The sequence below is a fragment of the Dreissena polymorpha genome, chromosome 11 (assembly GCF_020536995.1).
Source record: "Dreissena polymorpha isolate Duluth1 chromosome 11, UMN_Dpol_1.0, whole genome shotgun sequence".
NCBI lineage: Eukaryota > Metazoa > Mollusca > Bivalvia > Myida > Dreissenidae > Dreissena > Dreissena polymorpha.
In genome coordinates, this window is record NC_068365.1 from 30,197,527 (window position 1) to 30,221,201 (window position 23,675).

At 37.8% G+C, this 23,675-nt stretch overlaps 1 protein-coding gene across 4 annotated transcripts in view; it reads left to right on the plus strand.

Annotated features, from left to right (window-relative positions):
* LOC127851265 (heterogeneous nuclear ribonucleoprotein R-like) overlaps positions 1–19,399 on the plus strand; it is a 42,961-nt gene extending 23,562 nt beyond the window's left edge. Inside the window, exons 5-14 of one of the 4 annotated variants that reach the window (XR_008035720.1) lie at positions 1,293–1,469; positions 4,187–4,322; positions 6,776–6,984; positions 9,851–10,024; positions 10,808–10,908; positions 11,242–11,336; positions 11,912–12,030; positions 16,257–16,727; positions 17,777–18,244; positions 19,249–19,399. Coding sequence is in view for 3 of the 4 variants with exons in the window: in XM_052384909.1 (XP_052240869.1) it covers positions 1,293–1,469; positions 4,187–4,322; positions 6,776–6,984; positions 9,851–10,024; positions 10,808–10,908; positions 11,242–11,336; positions 11,912–12,030; positions 16,257–16,604 (1,359 nt within the window). In the remaining variant the exon portion in view is untranslated. Of the gene's footprint in view, positions 1–1,292; positions 1,470–4,186; positions 4,323–6,775; positions 6,985–9,850; positions 10,025–10,807; positions 10,909–11,241; positions 11,337–11,911; positions 12,035–16,246; positions 17,600–17,776; positions 18,245–19,248 lie in introns of those variants that run through there. The other 3 variants (XM_052384909.1, XM_052384912.1, XM_052384910.1) reach the window with 3 other exon arrangements.
* The last annotated feature ends 4,276 nt before the right edge of the window (positions 19,400–23,675 follow it).

Below are 23,675 nucleotides of genomic sequence, written 5' to 3' on the forward strand. Positions count from 1 at the left end.
GGAGCTGAACATTTTTAGTGGTGAAAGGTCAAGGTCATCCTTCAAAAAAAGGTCAAATGTCAAATTTATGGCGTCTGTCCGTCCGAAAACACATTTTTGGCCCAATTTTCATGAAATTTGGTCAGAACATTTGTTTCCTTGATAAGAGAGTTGAGTTGGAAAATGGTTCCAGTCAGTTGAATAACATGGCTGCCTGAGGGGGGGGGGGGGACAGTTTTCTTATATTTAAATAGTAAAAAAAAGCTTGTGAACACTCTAGAAGTCACTATTTTTTGCCTAATCATCATGAAACTTGGTGAATAGATTTGTTTTATATATCTCAGATGAGTTTGCAAATGGTCCCGATGGGTCAATAAACATGGCTGCCAGGGGGGGTGGGGCAGTTTTCCTTATGTGACTATATAGAGAGAAACCTTGTGATCGAACACTATAGAAGTCACATTTTTTGCCTAATCATCGTGAAACTTAGTCAATACATTGGTTTTATTGATTTCTTGGACAAGTTGGAAAATGGCTCAGATCGGTGAAACACACTTTTTAGCTCATCTGATTGCTCAGGTGAAGTTTTAGGATTGGTCTTTGTCCGCTGTCTGTCCGTTTACATTTGGTTTGTAAACACTCTAGCATTCACATTTCTCAAGCATTCTTTATCAAAGTTGCTGAAAGATCTCAGTCAAGTTTGATGATGAGCAAAATCACATAATTAATGCCATAATTATTGCCCTTAGATTGTCCAAATTTTCATTATATTATACAAAATCCTTGTAAGCAAAGTTTGATGTTTGGTAAGGGGGGGGTCAACTCAAAATATAGGTCACCATTTCAAATCTTACAAAAACAAAAAACACTCACTACGCCAGAGTTTTGGTTCAATTATGATGAAACTTGACCAGGATGTTTGTCTGGTCAATATCTAGGTCAAGTTTGACATTAGGTAAAGATTCAAAGTCAGCAATTGACTGTAGGAAGTATCAAGTGGAAGTAGAAGTAGAAGAATGAACCGACTCCTCTCAGGTGAGCAAACTAGGGCCACTTTGGCCCTCTTGTTAAATGATTGGAACAGGTTAAGTATTGAAATACAGAGGTTGAGGGTGTAATTACAAATAGCCATTTTATTCCTGATGTCTTAATGCTTAGTAATCTGTTGTATGTAATTTTCATCAAATAATTATCCAAAAGTTATACATTAGCAGCACTACTATTTCCCACAGTAATGAAGTCAATTGCTAAAATTCCATTTTTGTAATGGTGTAGATAGTATCGGATAAACCCATATTAATGTTTTTCTGCAGGTGTTCATTGGGAAAATTCCAAAAGATGTGTTTGAAGATGAACTGATACCGCTGGTTGAGGAATGTGGACGAGTCTGGGATCTCCGCCTTATGATGGATCCACTGACTGGGTTCAGCAGAGGATATGCATTCTGTACATATGTGGATAAAGACGATGCTAAGAGATGTGTGCAAAAAGTATGACCATTCACAACATTTGATTGGATAATGGCTTAGGCCAAAAAAAAAAATAGTCTTGGTTCAGGGAACCCGACCGACCCTATTTTTTGCCCCCGACCCTAACGATTTTTTGGTCCATGGAAAAAAATCTGATGGCGAAAATGCTAAAATCTCGTAAAATTTCATTGAAAACAGCCACCATTTAAACCTGGATTGGTTTTCTATATTTTTAACCAGGTTTTCCGAAGGAAAAAACTGGTTATTAGATTGGCGAATGCGGGCGGGCTGGCTGGCTGGCGGGCTGGCTGGCTGGCTGGCGGGCTGGCGGAATAAGCTTGTCCGGGCCATAACTATGTCGTTCATAGTCAGATTTTAAAATCATTTGGCACATTTGTTCACCATCATTGGACGGTGTGTCGCGCGAAATAATTACGTCGATATCTCCAAGGTCAAGGTCATACTTTGAGTTCAAAGGTCAAAAATGGCCATAAATGAGCTTGTCCGAGCCATAACTATGTCGTTCATCGTCAGATTTTAAAATCATTTGGCACATTTGTTCACCATCATTGGACGGTGTGTCGCGCGAAATAATTACGTCGATATCTCCAAGGTCAAGGTCACACTTTGAGTTCAAAGGTCAAAAATGGCCATAAATGAGCTTGTCCTGGCCATAACTATGTCATTCATTGTGAGATTTTAAAATCATTTGGCACATTTGTTCACCATCATGGGACGGTGTGTCCCACGAAAGATTCACGTCAATATCTCCAATGTCAAGGTCGCCACGACTAAAAATAGATTTAAAAAAAAAAAAAACTTACAAAGGGGGTTAATTTTTTTTGGTCATATCAAAAGTTCAGTTTGAGTTTTCTCCCTTTATCAGATTTTTTTTTCACAATGAAAACCTGGTTTTGTGACAATTTTGTCCCTTGTTCTCTTTGTTTCAATGAAAGTGTTCGCAATTTGAACAGTGAACAAAAACCGGTCTGCACCTGTATACGAGACATTGCTTGACCTTATTGTTATTGAAGTGCGCATGCTAGCTGGCCAATCAACATTGAGCTCGCTTACACATGAAATAACGTTGTTGAATGAAATGTAAAAATGGGTGGAGCTATGGAGTAATATTCGGTAATTCATGCGCAGACACTGTGCACTTTGAATACACAGTTAAAATTGTCGACTGCAAACAAAATAGCCGCCGGTCGCAAATGTCGTATTATTAAAGATTAAAAATGAAAAGAAGCGTGACAATAATTTAATTATTTCCAAGCTGTCTATTGATCTGAATTTAAAAGTGATAATTAAATAATTAGTTCTATGTCGATGATGTTACAACTTTCTGTCAATTTCCGATCAAATGAAAAGATGATAATTAATTAATTTGTTTGTTTTACTCGCACACTATGCTAACTGACAGCAGCGTATTTTAATCAAATGAAAATGTGAAAAACACGCGCGGTTTAATTGTAATTAAAGTTTCGTATTTTTAACACATAGGAAGAGTCATTCATCTAGTCTACTATAAAAATGGAATTAACCACTTTGTCTCTACAGTCGCTAACATGGCGTCTTTAACCTCTAAGCGTCGTTGGACGAAAAAGAGTCATAAAAAAAATAAATTAAAACACAAAACACTAGAGCATTCCAAGAGTCATGGAAACTTGACAACAATTGGCTTCGCTTTGATAATGAATCAAAATCAATGTACTGTGATGCCCTTAGCCTGTGCAAACCAATAGCAACATTCAAATTTATGTACACTGCTCACTTCCTGTGCGATGCGCTCAAACCCATTGCCATTTTATAAAAAAATGTACCAGAAGAAAGACTTGTGCTATTCTGAGGTTACCCTCCTTTTGACAGCCACTATTCAGACTCTTGAGCACCTGTCGGAGACTAGGTCAGGTCTCATGATGAAAAAAATTCTGAAGGTCACACCCCAAACACCAGAAACTGATAAAGATGGCTTGTTCACTTTTGAATATGAAGGTCACACTATTACAGACAGACAAACAAAAAATGGTTGGCTCAAAGAAATTTTGGGCCAGCGCTAGCCCTGAAGAAGTGCATAAAGAGCTAGGAATATTGAATAATATACAACGACTAAATACCACATGTGCAATGTTAATCATTTGGTCAGTGTTTAAACAATCATGGGTGCATTAACTGACCCTTTTTCACCCTGAAATCAGTCGACTGGTAAAAAAAAAAAAAAAAAAAAAAAGAAAAACCTACCTACCCTCCTACATTTTTCTGGCCATGTTCCCTGAACCAAGACTATTTTTTTATTTGGCCTTAACTGTTAAATGATATAAGAAGCTTAGATTGATATTGGGCTGATTGTAGTAGTCTCAGAGTATTAGTATAACACAAAACATCAGTCAGAAGTTATCAATAGCTGATCACAAATCAGGTCCTGTACAGTGGTCACATCTGTATAGGCTGCTATATTGTGTAGATCAACTGGCAATACTCCTTACCTTTGTGGCACTAGTTTTCGTGTCATGAACATTTACTGTATTGCACACTTGCCTAGTCAACCAAAACATAAATAAAAAGTACCAGTATATGATATTGGAATGCTCTGTAAATATACATGTGTTTTGCTCTATATGTTTGTTCCATTTATAAACTTAATGAGGTAATTTATTTTTGGAAGATGTATTTTTAACGATGGATTATATGCATTCAGCATGGAAGTATTATTAACATACTGGTATTTCATTTCACAGCTTGAAGGTTATGAAATCAAAAAGGGGAAAACATTGAAGGCCAATGTCTCAATTGCCAACCAGAGACTGTTTGTCGGCAACATTCCAAAAAGCAAGTCAGAGGATGAAATTAAGGAAGAATTTTCAAAGAGAACTGGTAGGGCTTTCTACAATTTGTTTGTATTGTTCTTCATTTCTTAATGAGAATTTTACAATTAAAGATTTAATAGCCGTAGTCTTAAACTATTTAACTCTAGATCTAAAATAATGCACACAAATGCTACTTAATGAAACGTCCCCTTTTTAGCTCACCTGATTGCTAAGGTGGGCTTTTGTGTCTTTGTCCATCTTCCGTCCGTCCGTCGTCCACATTTGGTTTGTTAACACTCTAGAGGCCACATTTCATGTCCGATCTTCATGAAACTTCATCAGAAGATTTGTCCCAATGATATCTCGATCACATTCAGAACTGGGTCATGCTGGGTCAAAAACTAGGTCACTAGGTCAAAAAAAAGAAAAACCTTGTAAACACTGTAGAAGTCACATTTCATGCCCAATCTTCATGTAACTTTGTCAAAATGTTTGCCTTAATGATATGTTGGTCGAGTTCAAAAGTGGTTCCGGTCCGTTGATAAACATGGCCGCCAGTGGGCGGGGCAGTTTTCCTTATTTGGCTATAGAGAAACCTTGTAAACACTAGAAGTCACAATTTTTGCCCAATCGTCATGAAAGTTGGTCAAAACATTGGTTTTATTGATTTCTCGGATGAGTGCAAAAATGGTCCAGATCGGTGAAAAAACATGGCCGCCAGTGGGCAGGGCATTTTTCTCTCTATATATATAGTGAAAACATGTGAACACTAGAAGTCACATGTTTGGCCCAATTTCCATGAAATTTGGTCTGAACATTTGTTTCCTTGATACGAGAGTTGAGTTGGAAAATGGTTCCGGTCAGTTGAATAACACGGCTGCCAGCGGGGGGGGGGGGGGGGGGGGGGGGGGGGGGGGGGGGGGGGCAGTTTTCCTTATTTGGCTATAGAGAAACCTTGTAAACACTCTAGAAGTCACAATTTTTGCCCAATCATCATGAAACTTGGTACAAAGATTGGTTTTATATCTGTCACATAATTAATGCCATAATTATTGCCCTTAGATTGTCCAAATTTTCATTATATTATACAAAATCCTTGTAAACACTCTATAGAGGTCACAATTTTGTTTCAGATTTTATGAATCTTGGTCATAATATTTATTTTTGTAAGCAAAGTTTGATGTTTGGTAAGGGGGGGGGGGGGGTCAACTCAAAATATAGATCACCAGGTCAAATCTTACAAAAACAAAAACACTACATATGCCAGAGTTTTGGTTCAATAATGATGAAACTTGACCAGGATGTTTGTCTGGACAATATCTAGGTCAAGTTTGACGTTTGGTAAAGATTAAATGAACTGTCTCCTCTCAGGTGAGCGAACTAGGGCCACCTTGGCCCTCTTGTCTTGTTATTTTTAGCTGATTACAAAACACAGAAGTCTTTGTACACAAATATTGTATGTTATTGTATATTACTGTGAATTAAAACTGTTGGTGTAAACATCAGGGTTAACAATTCTGACCATGGTGGCAAGGTTGCGAGGCCATCATTGCTATTTCAATTAAAAAGACAGAATTTTCCTCTTAAATCTGAGGAAGATTGGCTTTTGTGCTCCGTATTCATAGCCATGTAATACTTCATTATGCCCCCCTTCGAAGAAGAGGGGGTATATTGCTTTGCTCATGTCGGTCAGTCTGTCGGTCGGTCGGTCCGTCCACCAGGTGGTTGTCAGACGATAACTCAAGAACGCTTAGGCCTAGGATCATGAAACTTCATAGGTACATTGATCATGACTCACAGATGACCCCCATTGATTTTGAGGTCACTAGGTCAAAGGTCAAGGTCACTGTGACCCGAAATAGTAAAATGGTTTTTGGATGATAATTCAAGAACGCTTATGTCTAGGATCATGAAACTTCATAGGTAGATTGATCATGACTAGCAGATGACCCCTATTGATTTTCAGATCACTAGGTCAAAGGTCAAGGTCACGGTGACCCGAAACAGTAAAATGGTTTCCGGATGATAATTCAAGAACCCTTATGCCTAGGATCATGAAACTTGATAGGTAGATTGATCATGACTAGCAGATGACCCCTATTGATTTTCAGGTCACTAGGTCAAAGGTCAAGGTCACGGTGACCCGAAATAGTAAAAGGGTTTCCGGATGATAACTCAAGAACGCTTATGCCTAGGATCATGAAACTTGATAGGTACATTGATCATGACTGGCAGATGACCCCTATTGATTTTCAGGTCACAAGGTCAAGGTCACAGTGACCCGAAATAGTAAAATGGTTTCCTGATGATAACTCAGGAAAGCTTATGGCTAGGATCATGAAACTTCATAGGTACATTGATCATGACTCGCAGATGACCCCTATTGATTTTCAGGTCACTAGGTCAAAGGTCAAGGTCACAGTGACAAAAAACATATTTACAAAATGGCTGTCACTACAACTAAGAGCCCATATGGGGGGCATGCATGTTTTACAAACAGCCCTTGTTTCCTTGTTGCAGAGGGCCTGGAGAAGGTGATCATTTACAGATCTGTGGAAAAGGAAAATCAGAAGAATCGAGGTTTTGCTTTCCTTGATTACGATTCCCACAAAAGTGCTTCAACAGCAAAGAGAAAGCTTGCATCTGGTCGCGTGAAGGTGTGGAATTGTGACATCATAGTGGACTGGGCTGACCCTGTGGAGGAACCCGATGATGAGACTATGTCAAAGGTAAGCATAAACGCGTTGGAATTAAGTTTGTTCCAACAGAAATGCAGTGCCCCATATAATTGGATAATAGGGTTGTTACCCATTGATTTTGAAAATTAAAAAAAATGATTTTAATTGATTAAAATGTAAATCCCTGTGATTTAAATATAACTTGATCTTGTTTTTGCACTATTTTTCTGAATAATGATGGCAGTACTGAGGATCCATAGTCTTGTCACAATCCAGGTCCTGTACAGTGGTCACATCTGTATAGGCTGCTATATTGTGTAGATCAACTGGCAATACTCCTTACCTTCAGGGCACTAGTCTGTGTCATGAACATTTATTGTATTGTACACTTGCAAGCTTGACAGGCCTTTTATATGTTCTTACAAAAAATGAATGATAGTTTTCAAGTATTGTTAGTTTGTATGCCCCCCTTCGAAGAAGAGGGGGTATATTGTTTTGCTCATGTATGTCCGTCCGTATGTATGTCCGTCCACTAGATGGTTTCCGGATGATAACTCAAGAACGCATAGGCCTAGGATCAGAGCTGCAGATAAGCTGCGTATTTGCGTAAATACGCAATAAAAAATAGGTGGATACGCAATTTTTTCAAAATCTGTGCGTACCGGTACGCAAAACAAATCGCCGATACCCAATTGGAGCCGCCTTCTATGCGTAATGAAAAATCCCGTTTTGTTTTGGCCGTTTTGAATCGAGTCTTAATCGACAAGCGCTTGTTTTTATCTGGTAACAAATTTACCAATCGTTTAGATGATAACAAATGCGAGTCAAACAAAATGGCATCTCGAGGCAGACGAAAAGTTTCGCCAAAAAAAAAATATACAAAAACATTTAGATTCCTTTGTTGTGGTAAATCAATCTAAATAAATAACAATTGCAAAGGGCATAGTTGATGACTATAATGAATTTTGTTTGGGGCATTTTCGGTCAAAATACTCTATATTATACTACCACAATACCGTTCCAAACCCCTATGATGGGGTGTGTTGGGTTTCTAAAACAAAAGTACTGGCCCATATTATTGGAACAAAATCAAGTAGAAACACATTCGATGAGTGGGTTGAGAAATTCCCTTGTCTTCAGATTGTTGAATCTGATAGCAAAGAGATGGAACAACCTATACTGCGATTGAATACAAAACATTGACTTTATGTAGGTACAGTTTTGAGAAGCTAAATTCACGTTTTATTGCAAATACCATATTCACTTGTTTGTTTTGGTACAAATACCCAATTATTTTTTTATATGAGCGGGCATCATACTTTTGGATACCCAATCACGTTTTCCATTACCCAATTCATTCTTATTTTGAAGGGTATACCCAATTACCCCAAAAAGCTTATCTGTAGCTCTGCCTAGGATCATAAAACTTCATAGGTACATTGATCATGACTCGCAGATGACCCTTATTGATTTTCAGGTCAAAGGTCAAGGTCATGGTGACCTGAAATAGTAAAATGGTTCCCGGATGATAACTCAAGAATGCTTAGGCCTAGGATCATGAAACTTCATAGTTACATTGATCATGACTCGCAGATGACCCCTATTGATTTTCAGGTCACTAGGTCCAAGGTCACGGTGACCTGAAATAGTAAAATGGTTTTCGGATGATAACTCAAGAACGCTTACGCCTAGGATCATGAAACTTCATAGGTACATTGATCATGACTCGCAGATGACCCCTATTGATTTTGAGGTCAAAGGTCAAGGTCACGGTGACCCGAAATAGTAAAATGGTTTCCGGATGATAACTCAAGAACGCTTATGCCTAGGATCATGAAAATTCATAGGTACAATGATCGTGACTCGCAGATGACCCCTATTGATTTTCAGGTCACTAGGTGAAAGGTTACGGTGACACGAAATAGTAAAATGGTTTCCGGTTGATAACTCAAAAACACTTATGCCTAGGATCATGAAACTTCATAGTTACATAGATCATGACTCGCAGATGACCCCTATTGAATTTCAGGTCACTTGGTCAACGGTCAAGGTCGCGGTGACCCCAAATAGTAAAATGGTTTCCGGATGATCACTCAAAAACGCTTATGCTTAAGGATTATGAAACTTCATAGGTACATTGATCATGACTCGCAGATGACCCCTATTGATTTTCAGGTCACTAGGTCAAAGGTCATTTGGAAAAAAAAGTTATGAGCTATTGTCATCAAATTGGCGTCAGCGTCTGGTTAAGTTTTGTGTTTAGGTCCACTTTTCTCATAAAGTGTCAAAGCTATTGCATTCAAACATGGTACACTTACTTACTATCATGAGGGGACTGGGCAGGCAAAGTTAGATAATTCTGGCATGCATTTTGACAGAATTATGTGCCCTTTTTATACTAAGAAAATTGAAAATTTGGTTAAGAAAAAAGTATACTTTTTGTGATTGGGAATATAGCCGAATTTCGGCTATAAAATAGGGCCAAAACAAAACCCTGCCTAGGGTCTTGAAACTTCATAGGTACATTGATCATGACTGGCAGATGACCCCTATTGATTTTCAGGTCACTAGGTCAAAGGCGAAGGTCACAGTGACACGAAACAATAAAATGGTATCCAGGTGATAACTCAAGAATTCTTAGGCCTAGGATCATGAAACTTCATAGGTACATTTATCATGACTTGCAGATGGGCTATTGATTTTCAGGTCACTAGGTCAAGGTCACAGTGACAAAAAACGTATTCACAGAAAGGCTGCCACTACAACTGACAGCCCATATGGGGGGCATGCATGTTTTACAAACAGCCCTTGTTTCACTCGTCTCATGACAAGACGTTTAGTGGGAACACAATGGGCTTTAAGGTGGCAGGGAACACCCTGGTTGCATGAAGTTGATAAAAAAAATATTTGTTTTCAGGTGAAAGTGTTGTATGTGAAGAACTTGACGACAGATGTGACCGAAGAGCAGCTCAAGGAGGCGTTTGAGAAGTACGGCACAGTGGAGAGGGTGAAGAAGATTAAGGACTATGGCTTTGTGCATTTTGAAGACCGTGATAAGGCTGTTGAAGCCTGTAATGCTATGAATGGGCAGGTTAGTGGAATGGTCTTCGTTGATTTTGACGTTTTAAACTATGATACTTTGGCCTATAGTAACCCACTATCGTCCGTCAATACTTTCTGTACACAGGCCTTTTTGCTGGCCAAATGGTAATCATGCAGTGTCTGTACTTGTTCGTGCAAAAAGTCCACAGATTTGGGAAAAACTCGTTAAATATACTTTTCATTATTATTCGAATTATAAGAACAATATTATTTAGTGACTTGCTTTAATAATAGTTATAAACTTTGTTAAATGTACTTGACATAAATTTGAGATAACATAGTTACAAGACACTTCTTTAAAAAAAAAAAAAGAATTGTTTCTTAAATGGGGAATATTTGTTAACTGTTTTGGGAATGGGTCTTTTTAACAGACTTGAGATGTGCCAGGAAAATGCCTTGCAAGCCATCAAAGACATTAAAGTTGTCTAAAAAATCAAATTTGGCTCAATGCATATATTTGAGGCCATTGGCAAGTTGGCCGCTGTTAAGGCCCATCCCTCTTTCTTGAGAATTGTCTAGTTATAAAATAAAAGAACAAAAGATAAGATTCATTTATCAGATAACATTGAGATCCACATGTTTTTCACAAATTAAACACAAGGAAAAAAGTTGTTGAAAACAGCTGAATATTTACAAGTCCAAATTAAATCCAAAAGACTTTTCATAGGACCATAACACGGTAAAGAACCAATAACTTGTGGTCAGAGGTAAATTGTAGATTTGGTTACAATTGTATATTTTAGTGCAAATAAAAATATGTTTCTGATTTCAGACTTTAGGGAAACTTTCCATTGAGGTTTCTTTGGCCAAACCTCCAAATGACAATAAGAAGAAAGATAGAAGAATGCAGGGAATAAAAATGAGAGGACCTGGGTAACTGCTATTAACTTGAAATAAAATAACCGATTTTAAATATACCCATGCATTTAAACTTCCATAAGGCTTTTACAAATAAGCCTTGCTCAGGGTAAAAAGTACATAAAGTGTATCCCAGACAAGCTGATGCAGTCCACATAGGCTTATTTGGGCGACACTTTCTGCCTAAACTTGAATTTCTTTAAGAGACATGAAATAAAAATCCATTAAAAGTGGAGAGTGTTTTTTCAGATTAGCATATGCGGACTGCAGGTGCTAATCTGGGTAGCCACTTTGCACATGCAATATATGCAAATCTACTTGTATTCATTCTGGTTTAACTACACAAAGGTTTGAGGAGTTCTACCCACCAGTCAGAATGGGTCCCCCTCCACCACTGATGGGCAGAGGAGGATTTGGAAGACGAGCACCACCACCCCCACCAGGTTAGTAGTGATAGGATTAATGTTGAATGTTATGGCATGATGTTTTCTTTTCGATTGTGAGGCAGAATTAAGATTTCAAAAGGTCATAAAAGTAACATAAAAATACTGCACTATCAAGAAGTGTTTTTGCATTTATCTGGGTTGTTATTCACAAAGGTTCCTCGTGAAATCCTTAAATATATATGGTGAAAATTTCAGATCAAGTGTTATTTAAGAATTCAAAGTTGTTTTACAAAATAATACAATATGAACCATCTTTATTCTTAGCAATACAAGTATTAACTTGCTTAATGTAGTCAATAAAAAAACAACTAAACTCAAATTTGCAGGAGACCTGAGGAAATATGTTGTTAAGGAATTTTTCCCTAAAATGCTTTGTGAATATGTGCCCAGGTTTGTTGTTTTAGAGATAGCAAATTAAGTATAGTAAAATAAATGAAGTTGATAATTTTTCAAAAATTCTTCCAGCTTGGTACTGTCAATGTTAGAGGTAAAGCATGCTACAAATAGGTTTGGTATGGTAGTTATTTTATTTAGACCAAACGTTTGTAATGTAAATGTTTTCTGTCTTGTAGACTACTATTTTGACGAGTACTATGACTACTATGGCGGTGGTGACGAGTATTTTGGTGGTGGTTACGGTCCCCCGATGAGAGGCGGTCGAGGTGGCAGGGGTGGCCCCTTTATACCCCCAGTAAGTATCTATAATAGCATTCTGATAAAAATAATGATTTTTTGCTCACCTGATTGCTCAGGTGAGCTTTTGTGACCGGTCTTTGTCCGTGCGTCCGTAAACATTTGCTCGTAAACACTCTATAGGCCACATTTCTTGTCCCATCTTCATGAAACTTGGTCAGAAGCCTTGTCCCAATGAAATCTTGGCAGAGTTCGAAACTGGGTTGTGCCAGGTCAAAAACTCAGTCACTAGGTCAAAATAAGAAAAAAATCGTAGACACTGTAGAAGTCACATTTCATGCTCAATCTTCATGTAACTTTGTCAAAATGTTTGTCTTAATGATATCTTGGTTGAGTTCAAAAGTGGTTCCAATCCGTTGAAAAACATGGCCGCCAGTGGGCGGGGCAGTTTTCCTTATTTGGCTATAGAGAAACCTTGTAAACACTCTTAGAAGTCACAATTTTTGCCCAATCATCATGAAAGTTGATCAAAACATTGGTTCAATTGATGTCTCGGACAAGTTCGAAAATGGTCAAGATCGGTGAAAAAACATGGCCGCCGGTGGGCGGGGCATTTTTCTCTATATGTATATAGTGGCAGTTTTCCCTATTTGGCTATAGAGAAACCTTGTAAACACTCTAGAAGTCACAATTTTTGCCCAATCATCATGAAAGTTGGTCAAAACATTGGTTTTATTGATATCTCAGACGAGTTAAAAAATGGTCGAGATCGGTGAAAAAACATGGCCGCCAGTGGGCGGGGTATTTTTCTCTATATGTATATATAGTGAGCAGTTTTCTCATTATGCCCCCCCCCCCCCCCCCCCCCCCCCCCCTCCCTTTCGAAGAAGAGGGGGTATATTGTTTTGCTCATGTCCGTCCGTCCACCAGATGGTTTCCGGATGATAACTTAAGAGCGCTTATGCCAAGGATCATGAAACTTCATAGATACATTGATCATGACTCGCAGATGACCCCTATTGATTTTCAGGTCACTAGGTCAAAGGTCAAGGTCTCGGTGACCCAAAGCAGTAAAATGGTTTCCGGATGATAACTCAAGAACGCTTACGCCTAGGATCATGAAACTTCATAGATACATTGATCATGACTCGCAGATAACCCCTACTGATTTTCAGGTCACTAGGTCAAAGGTCAAGGTCACGATGACCCGAAATAGTAAAATGGTTTCCGGATGATAACTCAAGAATGCTTAGGCCTAGGATCATGAAACTTCATAGGTACATTGATCATGAGTCGCAGATGACCCCTATTGATTTTCAGGTCACTAGGTCAAAGGTCAAGGTCACGGTGACCCGAAATAGTAAAATGGTTTCCAGATGATAACTTAGAACGCTTATGCCCAGGATCATGAAACTTCATAGGTACATTGATCATGACTTGAAGATGACCTCTATTGATTTTCAGGTCACGAGGTCAAAGGTCACGGTGACCTGAAATAGTAAAATGGTTTCTGGATGATAACTCAAGAATGCTTATGCCTAGGTTCATGAAACTTAAAAAGTATAATGATCATGACCAGCAGATGACCCCTATTAATTATTAGGTCAAAGGTCAAGGTCACAGTGCCAAAAAACGTATTCACACAATTGCTGTCAAGGTTACGGTGTCTCAACTTAGCAAAAATAGTTTCCGGATGATAACTCAAGAATCATGAAACTTCATAGGTACATTGATCATGACTCGCAGATGAAATAATGATGAAACTTGACCAGGATGTTTGTCTGGACAATATCTTGGTCAAGTTTGACATTTGGTAAAGATTGAATGAACTGACTCCTCTCAGGTGAGCGAACTAGGGCCATCTCTTGGCCTGGCCCTCTTGTTATGAACATGAGCGGAAAAATGTACCACTATTTATCGTAAGATTAATCAACACTATTTGAAGTGAAATTGTTCTGTTGAATGTTTTTGTGAAGAGTTTATAATTAGTTTTTAGCTCACCTGAGCACAACGTGCTCATGGTGAGCTATTGTGATCGCCTTTTGTCCGTCGTGTGTCGTCAACATTTACCTTGTTAACACTTTAAGAGGCCACATTTATTGTCCAATCTTCATGAAACTTACTCAGAACATGTGTCCCAATAATATCTTGGACGAGTTCGAAAATGGTTCCGGTTGATTGAAAAACATGGCCGCAAGGGGGCATGGCAGTTTGCTATAGTAAAACCTTGTTAACACTCTAGAAGTCACATTTATTGTCCGATCTGCATGAAACTTTGTCAGAACATGTGTCCCAATAATATCTTGGATGAGTTTGAAAATGGTTCCGGTTGGTTGAAAAACATGGCCGCCAGGGGGCGTGGCAGTTTTCCTTATATGGCTATGGTAAAACCTTGTTAACACTCTAGAAGTCACATTTTTAGTCCAATCTTCATGAAACTTTGTCAAAACATGTGTGCCAATAATATTTTGGACGAGTTCGAAAATGGTTCCGGTTGGTTGAAAAACATGGCCGCAATGGGGCGTGGCAGTTTTCCTTATATGGCTATAGTAAAACCTTGTTAACACTAGAAGTCGCATTTTTAGTCCAATCTTCATGAAACTTGGTCAAAACATGTGTCCCAATAATATCTTGGACGAGTTCGAAAATGGTTCCAGTTGAATGAAAAACATGGCCGCCATGGGGCGGGGCAGTTTCCCTTATATGGCTTTACTGTATGGTAAAACCTTGTTAACACTCTAGAAGTCACATTTGTGGTCCAATGCTCATGAAACTTGGTCAGAATATTTGAACTAATAATATCTGGGCTAAGTTCAAAAATTGTTGAGATCAGTTTAAAAACATGGTTGCAAGGGGGCGTGGCATTTTTCCTTTAATGGCTATTTACTACAAAGCCTTGTTAACACTCTAGAAGTCACATTTATTATCCAATCTTAATGAAACTTGATCTGAACATTTGTTCTAACAATAGCTTGAGTGAGTTTGAAAATGGTTATGGTTTGTTGAAAAACATGGCCGCCAGGGGGGGGGGCGTTGTCCTTATATGGCTTTAGTGAAAACTTAATGACACTATATTAGCCACATTTATTGGCCAATCTTCATGAAACTTGGTCAGAACATTTGTCCCAATTAAATTTTGCCAGAGATTGAAGCTGGATCATATGAGCTAAAAAACTAGGTCTCAAGGTCAAATATAAAAAAACAAGTCATTTTTTTGGTCCAAAATAATATTCATGAATCAGCTTGCATTTTTATGTCCCCCACTATAGTAGTGGGGGACATATTGTTTTTGCCCTGTCTGTTGGTCTGTTGGTTGGTTGGTTTGCGCCAACTTTAACATTTGCAATACCTTTTGCAATATTGAAGATAGGAACTTGATATTTGGCATGCATATGTATCTCATGGAGCTGCACATTTTGAGTGGTGAAAGGTCAAGGTCATCCTTCAAGGTCAAAGGTCAAATATATGGGTCAAAATCGCTCATTTAATGTACACTTTTGCAGTATTTCAATATTCAAGATAGCAACTTGATATTTGGGATGCATGTGTATCTCATGGAGCAATTTGAGTGGTGAAAGGTCAAGGTCATCCTTCAAGGTCAGATGTCAAATATATGTGGCCAAAATCGCTCATTTTATGAGTACTTTTGCAATATTGAAGATGGCAACTTGATATTTAGCGTGCATGTGTAACTCATGGAGCTGCACATTTTGAGTGGTGAAAGGTCAAGGTCATCCTTCAAGGTCAGAGGTCAAATATATGTGGCCCAAAACGCTAATTTTATGAATACTTTTGCAATATTGAAGATAGCAACTTGATATTTGGCATGCATGTGTATCTCATGGAGCTGCACATTTTTAGTGGTGAAAGGTCAAGGTCATCCTTCAAGGTCAAATATATGGGTCAAAATTGCTCATGTTATGTCACTTCTGCATTATTGAAGCTAGCAATTTTATATTTGAAATGCATGTGTATCTCATGGAGCTGCACATTTTGAGTGGTGAAGGGTCAAGGTCATCCTACAAGGTCAAACATCATATAGGGGGACATTGTGTTTCACAAACACATCTTGTTTTCAGAATAGTCTAGTTCCTTTGGCTTTCAGGTGAGCGCCTTATTTATTTATTTATTTATTGTAACATTAATTTGTTTGACTAAATTTAATGTTTGAAGAAGGCGATTCATTTTAGCAATGATGTGAACATAATTGATAAAAAATTGCCTGAAGGGTGTTTTGTGTAAACTTGGCTTTAATTTACAATCTTTTTGTTTTGTTTTTGGCAGCCCGTTCGCGGCCGAGGCGGGGTGCCACCCCGCGGTGGACCTAGAGGGGGTCCTCCAGTTGCTGCTCGGGGAATGAGAGGAGCTGCCAGGGCCCGGGGAGGCCCTATGATGCGAGGGAGGGGTGGACCGATGGCAGGCAGGGGCCAGCAGACCCCCAGAGGGGCCAAGCGGAAGGCCCCAGAGGCCGTGTCCAACATGGGCGCACAGGCTAAGCGCCGGCCAACATCTAATGAATGGGGCGCCCAGCCTATAGCACAGCAGCCTTTGGGTCAGAGTGGGTATGGTGGTTACGGTGGTGAAGGGGATGCCCAGTGGTATCAGGACTCGTATGGGCAAAATTGGGGTTAAGCAAGCCACAATTTCAGCACCGTTTGAACACTCAACATAGAGCGCATGCAGCTTCACGAGTCCCTTGTGAAGACGGCACCACGTGTACATAGCCATACCTAACAAATTTTTAACAGTCTGTGTGTAAGTCTATCGTTAAGTGTGCAAGTTTTGATCTGTTTTGACTGGTGGTTACATTGATTGCAACCAGGTTTTGGAGTGGTTTTTTAGCGCCCCATTAGAGCCATTTTCAGTCTCATTAAATGGTCTTATAATTAGGTATCCTTTATCCCTCTGCTTGGAGTTGACCAGTATTTGCAAGTTATATTTTGTAATTGATGCTCTTCCCTCGTGTATTACAAGAAGTATTTGGCAGTTATAATCCCCTAAGCAGCAGCATTTATTGAACATAGATAAAATTGTGTTCAGATGGGAACATATTGTAAATACAATTTTTCGAAAGATATCGAATACATTGGTAATATTTTTTACAGTTACATTTAGAATAATTTACCACAAGCTGATTACTTTTGTCGATGTATTGAGGTTAGATTAGTTTTGTACAATTTATGACTTGTCATTAGTAATCATGTTGTCATTTACATGTAATGTCTATTCTCTGTCTTTTCATTGTCTTAAGGTGGAAATAAAATCATTTTAGAATGGGAGGCGGAAAACTACAACGGGCGAGGCATGGTATGGTATTGCGCAAGGGGGGGTTAGAGGGTTTGGGTTAGTGTTAGGGGTCGGGTTAGGGTTTGGGTTAGCCTAAACCCAACCCTAACCCGACCCCTAACCCTTACCCTAACCCTTTTTTGGGGTTATCACCCCTGACCATGCCTCGCCCGTTGTAGTTTTCCGCCTCCCTTTTGGAATACATGACCAAAAGGCAATAAATTTGAAACAACAATCATCTTGTATAAATTAGCATGTCATTGGCAATTAATTGTATACTTTAATACTTAAAATTCATGAGTCACTTAATTATTTTGAAAATTAAAATTATGTTAATATCAGCTTTTCATTACTTTGTTATTTGTATGCACCATTTACCAGTACATTGATAAGAAAAATAACCTTCAATGTTCATTGTTGAGAAAAAACATCAGAACATCTCTTTCCGTCATCTCTTTCATGCTCTCTTGTTTCTTTATTGTACTCAATTTGTTCTTTCTTTCTCTCTTTCTTAATAGAAACTGAGGAAGTTGGCAGCAGCCGGCAAACTACCATCAATTGCCATCAAATTCACTCAAAATTTATTTATTGAAAATGATGAATAATTTTTACATCACAAAAACTCATTAACAGAAAACTATTATTAGTAATAATAACATGATAAATTTAACACTAGGGCAAAAACAAAAAGCAACAATATTTTATTTCAGGTAATTTCTAATTGAAACATTACAGAGCTTTGTATTGTTCTACACATTTTAGAAATATTTTGATTGTTTATCTTTATCTTGCTGTATAGATTGATGATCATTTTCTTATGTCAAAAAGAAAACAATGCTCGAATTGAGCATTGCATTTTAGTTTTGGTTGTCTCTAAAGGTCTTTGTTGTTATGAAAGACCTTTCATTTCGAGCATTATGGCATGTGAAAGGTTACAACAGAGTAACCAAGACATCGTGAATGGACAGGAGGCTGTTACTGTTAAGGTAATATTTATTGCGCTCGGTGTGACCGTGTTGTGATCGCAGGGCCCTCCATTTACACAATTTATTGCGGAAAATTGCTCATCTTAAAAAAAATCCATTCCATTCAAGCTGTTGACATTTAAATGAAACCAATTTGTATGCTCAATTTATGTATTGCGATTCTAAAGTATGTGTAAAATGTTAACACATTTGCAAAAAACAGTCATGCTTTGTGAAACAATATACATTGAATTCTAAATAGTATAGTACCCTTGTACTCTTTTTTTTTTTTTATACATGAAAAAAAATCCGCAAACTAGGATGCAATGCCTAGAAGTTTGTTGAGTGTAAAATAAAATAGTTATAAACAATATGAATGCAATGTGAAAATTTATGAAAGAGGGCCCTGGATCTTTAATGCACATGCAAATGTTCTCTCCACATAACGATGTTGCATTGCCAACTAAGAAAATAGAGATTAGCATTTTATTATGCTTATTTTTGATGCAGATTTGACTGAAAAATATTTTTGAAAGGAAATTTAAAAAAGCAAAAACAATACTAATAAAAGAACGGATATGTGATATTTCATGTGTGTGCCGATCAAATTTATGATAGTGTGTGGATTTATCAGTTTGTGTTTGGATGTTAGCAACACCTTTGGATGGAGTAAGCCAGTGCAAATTATTTACACTTGTCTTTGGAATCCACATTTATCAAAGGAAGAATTCAAAATTCAATCGACCAAAAGGGGATTTCAAAACATATTTTCAAAATTGCAAGATGTCAAAGGTAAAGTATAGTAGAAAAAAAATTCTACTGATTTTATTAACTTCAACAGAACTTTGCAGACATTACAATAATATTAAATAAAAATTTGGCAAAAATTACTTATTACAAGGCAAAATACCATGTCAAACAGATCGTAATGAAGTTCTTTTAATGTTTAAAATGTTAATGGCCAAGATACTTTTTTAATATCCACAAGATGCACTGAATTTAGTATAGGCATTCGATTTCTTCAGGTATGGCTGTTGTGGAGGTTGATGGGAGACGTTGTAGGCGGTACCAAACGGAAGTCCAACAGATGCTGTTGAATTCCTGATCAGATCAACATGATTATATAATAACACTTTCAAACATGTTAGGTGCTGCTGCAATAAAATTGTAAAGTGATCCTTTTTGTGGGCTGTTTGATTGTTTTTCATTATCTCACTTCACTGCGCAGTAAAAATGCCTTCCAAGGTTTTGAGTACTTGCAACAGAAGCAATAATTGCTAGTCTAACAATTCATGTATTTGTCGTCCTTACATCAAATTAATTTATTTCTCAAGTCCGGGTCCTTTCTTATAAAAGATCTTTTGACAATTTTAAGTTATGACAGTAGTTTTGGCTCACCACAAATTAGCTTTTATGAGCAAAATGTTCCTGAAAAGACAATTCAAAAGGAAATAAAAAAAATATAAAAACTGATCGTAACGGTTTAGGCTAAGTACTTGGTCAAAATTGCATCAAAGGTTTAGTATGTCTTTCGTTATTTAATAATTATTGCTTTACAGGACGTCTGTGGTAACAAGATTCGCTTCTTTTAACTAGAATATGAATGTCGTGCAGTGCCAAAGATTACAGGATAATCTGTCTAGTATCTTCACTATTGTAATGAGATTAATGAAACCTACACGTGGAAATTAAAATAGAGTCCAGTCGCCTTAAAAAACATGAGCAAGCTATTGAACTTGACAATATTTGTGAGTGTTCAGATGTGCTTACAATTTAAATAATCCCGAGTTCGACACAAGCATTGGAAGATCTTCACAGTAGGAACAATGTTTGGTTGACTTCTAGGTGTTGTATAGTATCTCTTGATACACTCTTGAGAACTAGTGGATTTGGCTTTGGAGAAAAAGCATACATTTTGAAAAATGGAACATGCGCATTAAAATGTAATAGACCTACTTCGGAATGTGCAAGACTTAAAAAAACCGAGATGTGTTTGTCACAAACACAGATAATGCGCCGCTTTGATTAAAAAAATTACCTTTGACCTTGAAGGATGACCTTGACCTTGCACCACTCAAAATGTGCAGCTCCATGAGATTCACATGCATGTCAGATATCAAGTTGCTCTCTTCAATATTGCAAAATTTAACCAAGGTTTAAGTTTGTGACAGACACCTACAATGACAGACGGACAGGCCAAAAACAATATACCCCCGATCATTCGATCCGGGGGCATAAAAAAACTAATCTGAAAGTACAAACAAATCCGGCCCATATAAAATACTGTGGAAAGCACATGCGATGAAAATGCAATTAGGTCAGCATTGTTTCAGAGGGGGTAATCACGTGATAGTCAAGATTGCGACGTCCACGCCGAGACAGTTATTTTTCGCTGTTTTATACCCTTTATTACTATTGTTTAATTTTAAAACGACGCTCATTTTCCAGCCATATCGGTGAAAAAGTGATTAGCGTTTATTTCGTATTTAAATTCGCTTTATATGTCGACTAACCGCAAATTTTATTAGTGGAGCCCTTATTAGGTCATCCCGCTAAGAAATTTCGCACCGAGTAAAGTCGAGATATAGAGCGAATATTACTATGAAATAAACGCCAGTAAGTCTCTTGCTAATATGGCTGGAAAGTGGGCGTCATTTAAAATAATACAAGTAAAGGGTATAAACGGCGAAAAATACCGGCCTTCTTGATAATCACGTGATTACCCCCTCTGTGTTTGTACCTAAGGATTATATCAAAACATTCCAAGTTATAGAATACGCGCATTTCCTGTGTTTAGCGATTCTAGAACAATGCTCATTGAAACGTGGTCACATGTTGAATACAGCGCAACACGTTTACTGCTACATTGGATAGTGATGCATCGCCCAATTGGTGTAAAAGGGTACCATGTGCCTTCTAATTTCATTGTCACGTGGTCGAAATGCAGTATACTAAAATAAATCGGCACCGAGAAATATCCCTTTTGACGTATAACAAGATGAAGTAAACTAAATAATACTCGTTCAACTGAAATGTCATTAAAGCCTAATGCAGTTCAATATGACGTAGGATTAACAAGAGATGTGTTTGTCAGAAACACAATGCCCACTAATGCGCCGCTTTGAATTAAAATTTCTATACATCATTTGGCAGGTTTAGAAATTATCTCCCTTTAAAGCTTATAATTCCTTTGGATTGTATTTTTAGCTCGGCTGTTTTCGGAGAAAACCCAAGGTATTGTCATAGCCAGCTCGTGTAGTGTCCGTCGTCCGCGTCTCGCTAAAACCTAAACATTTTATCAAGGTTTTGAACATTGGCTCTAAAATCAAACTGCTTCAACCTACAGCTTTAAAACTTCATATGTAGCTGCACCTTGGTGAGTTCTATATGCCACACTCATTTTTGGGTTACTATGTCAAAGGTCAAGGTCACTGACCTCTAAAAAAATATTTTGACAAGCTTTAATTTATTCAAAACTGCATCCGCAGCCGAGCGTTGCACCCGTTATGCGATACTCTTGTTTTACTTATGACCAGGTCATAGTGTTTTTCCCAGGCCATATTAGCGTGGCGAAAAGCCACGCCGCCCTCCCGGATCGCCACGCTGCCCTTTTCAAAGGCAAATTTCGCCACGCGCCCTTTTTTTCAAAGGCAAATTTCGCCACGCGCCCTTATTGATAACATCTTTCTTGCCTTACGATCTAACTTGGTCCGCAAAATCCTTCCTTGATTGTCTGTGACGCTCCGACTGTGCTTGATTTACTCGAGAGACGTCAACGTCTAATCGACTATATTAAATTGAGCATATTTAATCTATAACAGTGCTCGATTTATAGGTAGGTCTTCCTGACTGCTCCAAAGCTGTGAATTAGTCATGCGTGAATAACCCCGTGTCGGTATCAATCGATAATGCCGGAGGCTATGTTATACCAAGCGCACTTTTCGCCCGGCAATGTGTACTCCTCCACGATATAATCATTACTTCGGAGACTTTTGATGAAAAACTCGATGTTATTCTCGTGGCAATAATGCTTTGCAAGCATTATTCAGTTATATCAAAACATATATTTTTACGCATAATTACATTTAAATTCACAAACAAATTTATTCTTTATCGTTTTCGTCTTTAAGATAATTAGATCTAATTATTGAAATAATTACTGAGCCCTATACCAATTTAACAAAATGCGAATCGCGTATATGATTTAACGTTGCTATGCGCACCTGTCGCTTACATCATTTGACATTTTATCAACATGGCGGACTATACAGAATAAAATTGTGACTCGTCAAAAATGGCAAATAACGTCGTAAACGATCGAATTAATGATGGAGATTATACATTAAGAAGGAATTAATGAAATGTCTGTGATAATCAACGATGCATAAACATGTTTTAGATAGCAACAACATTATTTATTTTTTTGTAATCTACTCGGTGGATGTATGTCACGGAAACGAGTGTTTGCATATTGTTAGCGATTAATTTACTCGCAATGTTGTTTTAAACATCTGTTGTTAGAAAATGGGATAAGACAAACATGGTTTCATTTATATGTTAGTGGATCTGTGTATAATCAGATTCATATGCATATATTGCTTTGTTATGTTTTTCGTGCTGTACAGTTTATTGAAACAGCATATTAAATGTACATGGCAAGGTAAATATATTAATATAAATCAAAGTAAGTTAAGTGCATCTATCACTATTAAATGTGCTTGTTTATATGTTATTTTTTCCACAACGGCTTCTGATGCGATAACATGTTTCCCGGTACTTCAGGTATTCAGGGAACGTTTTTGTCCTTTTTTGCCTAAACTGCCCGCTAAAATGCCCTTTTTGAAAGTAATGCGCCATGCCCCTTTGCCCTCCTGGGAAAAACACTAGACCTTGAAGGATGACGACCTTTCACCACACAAAATGTGCAGCTCCATGAGATACACACGCATGCCAAATGTCAAGTTGCTCATTATTGCAAAAGTTATGACCAATGTTAAAGTTTTCGGACGGACATACCGTTCAAATGCTATATGCCATCCTACCGGGATATAAACTCGTAAAACAAAATTCTTTTATAACAATTTATTTCTCTCATAAAGCAACACTTAAAGCCTTTCATATGTTTAAGGAGTACTTGGACCTAAGTTTATTCTGAAGTCCAATAACAGGTTGATGAAAAGAGTCCTGTGCTATAAACATCTTTCTCTAAGTTGCAACTTATACGATTGTAAAAACATCTTTTCAGAATGCATATGATTCAACGTTTTACAAGTAGCACTTGCACCGATAAATTGAAGTTTTAAACAACCTCCAATGTAGGCATTTTTGAAATTCTCATGGCGACAGGTCACAGGTGAAATGCTACAATCAGTTGAACGGGTTATGTCACACTGATCTGATGTCTAATCGAATCGAAAGTTGACTGTGTAGTATGACCACAAGTAAGGCAACC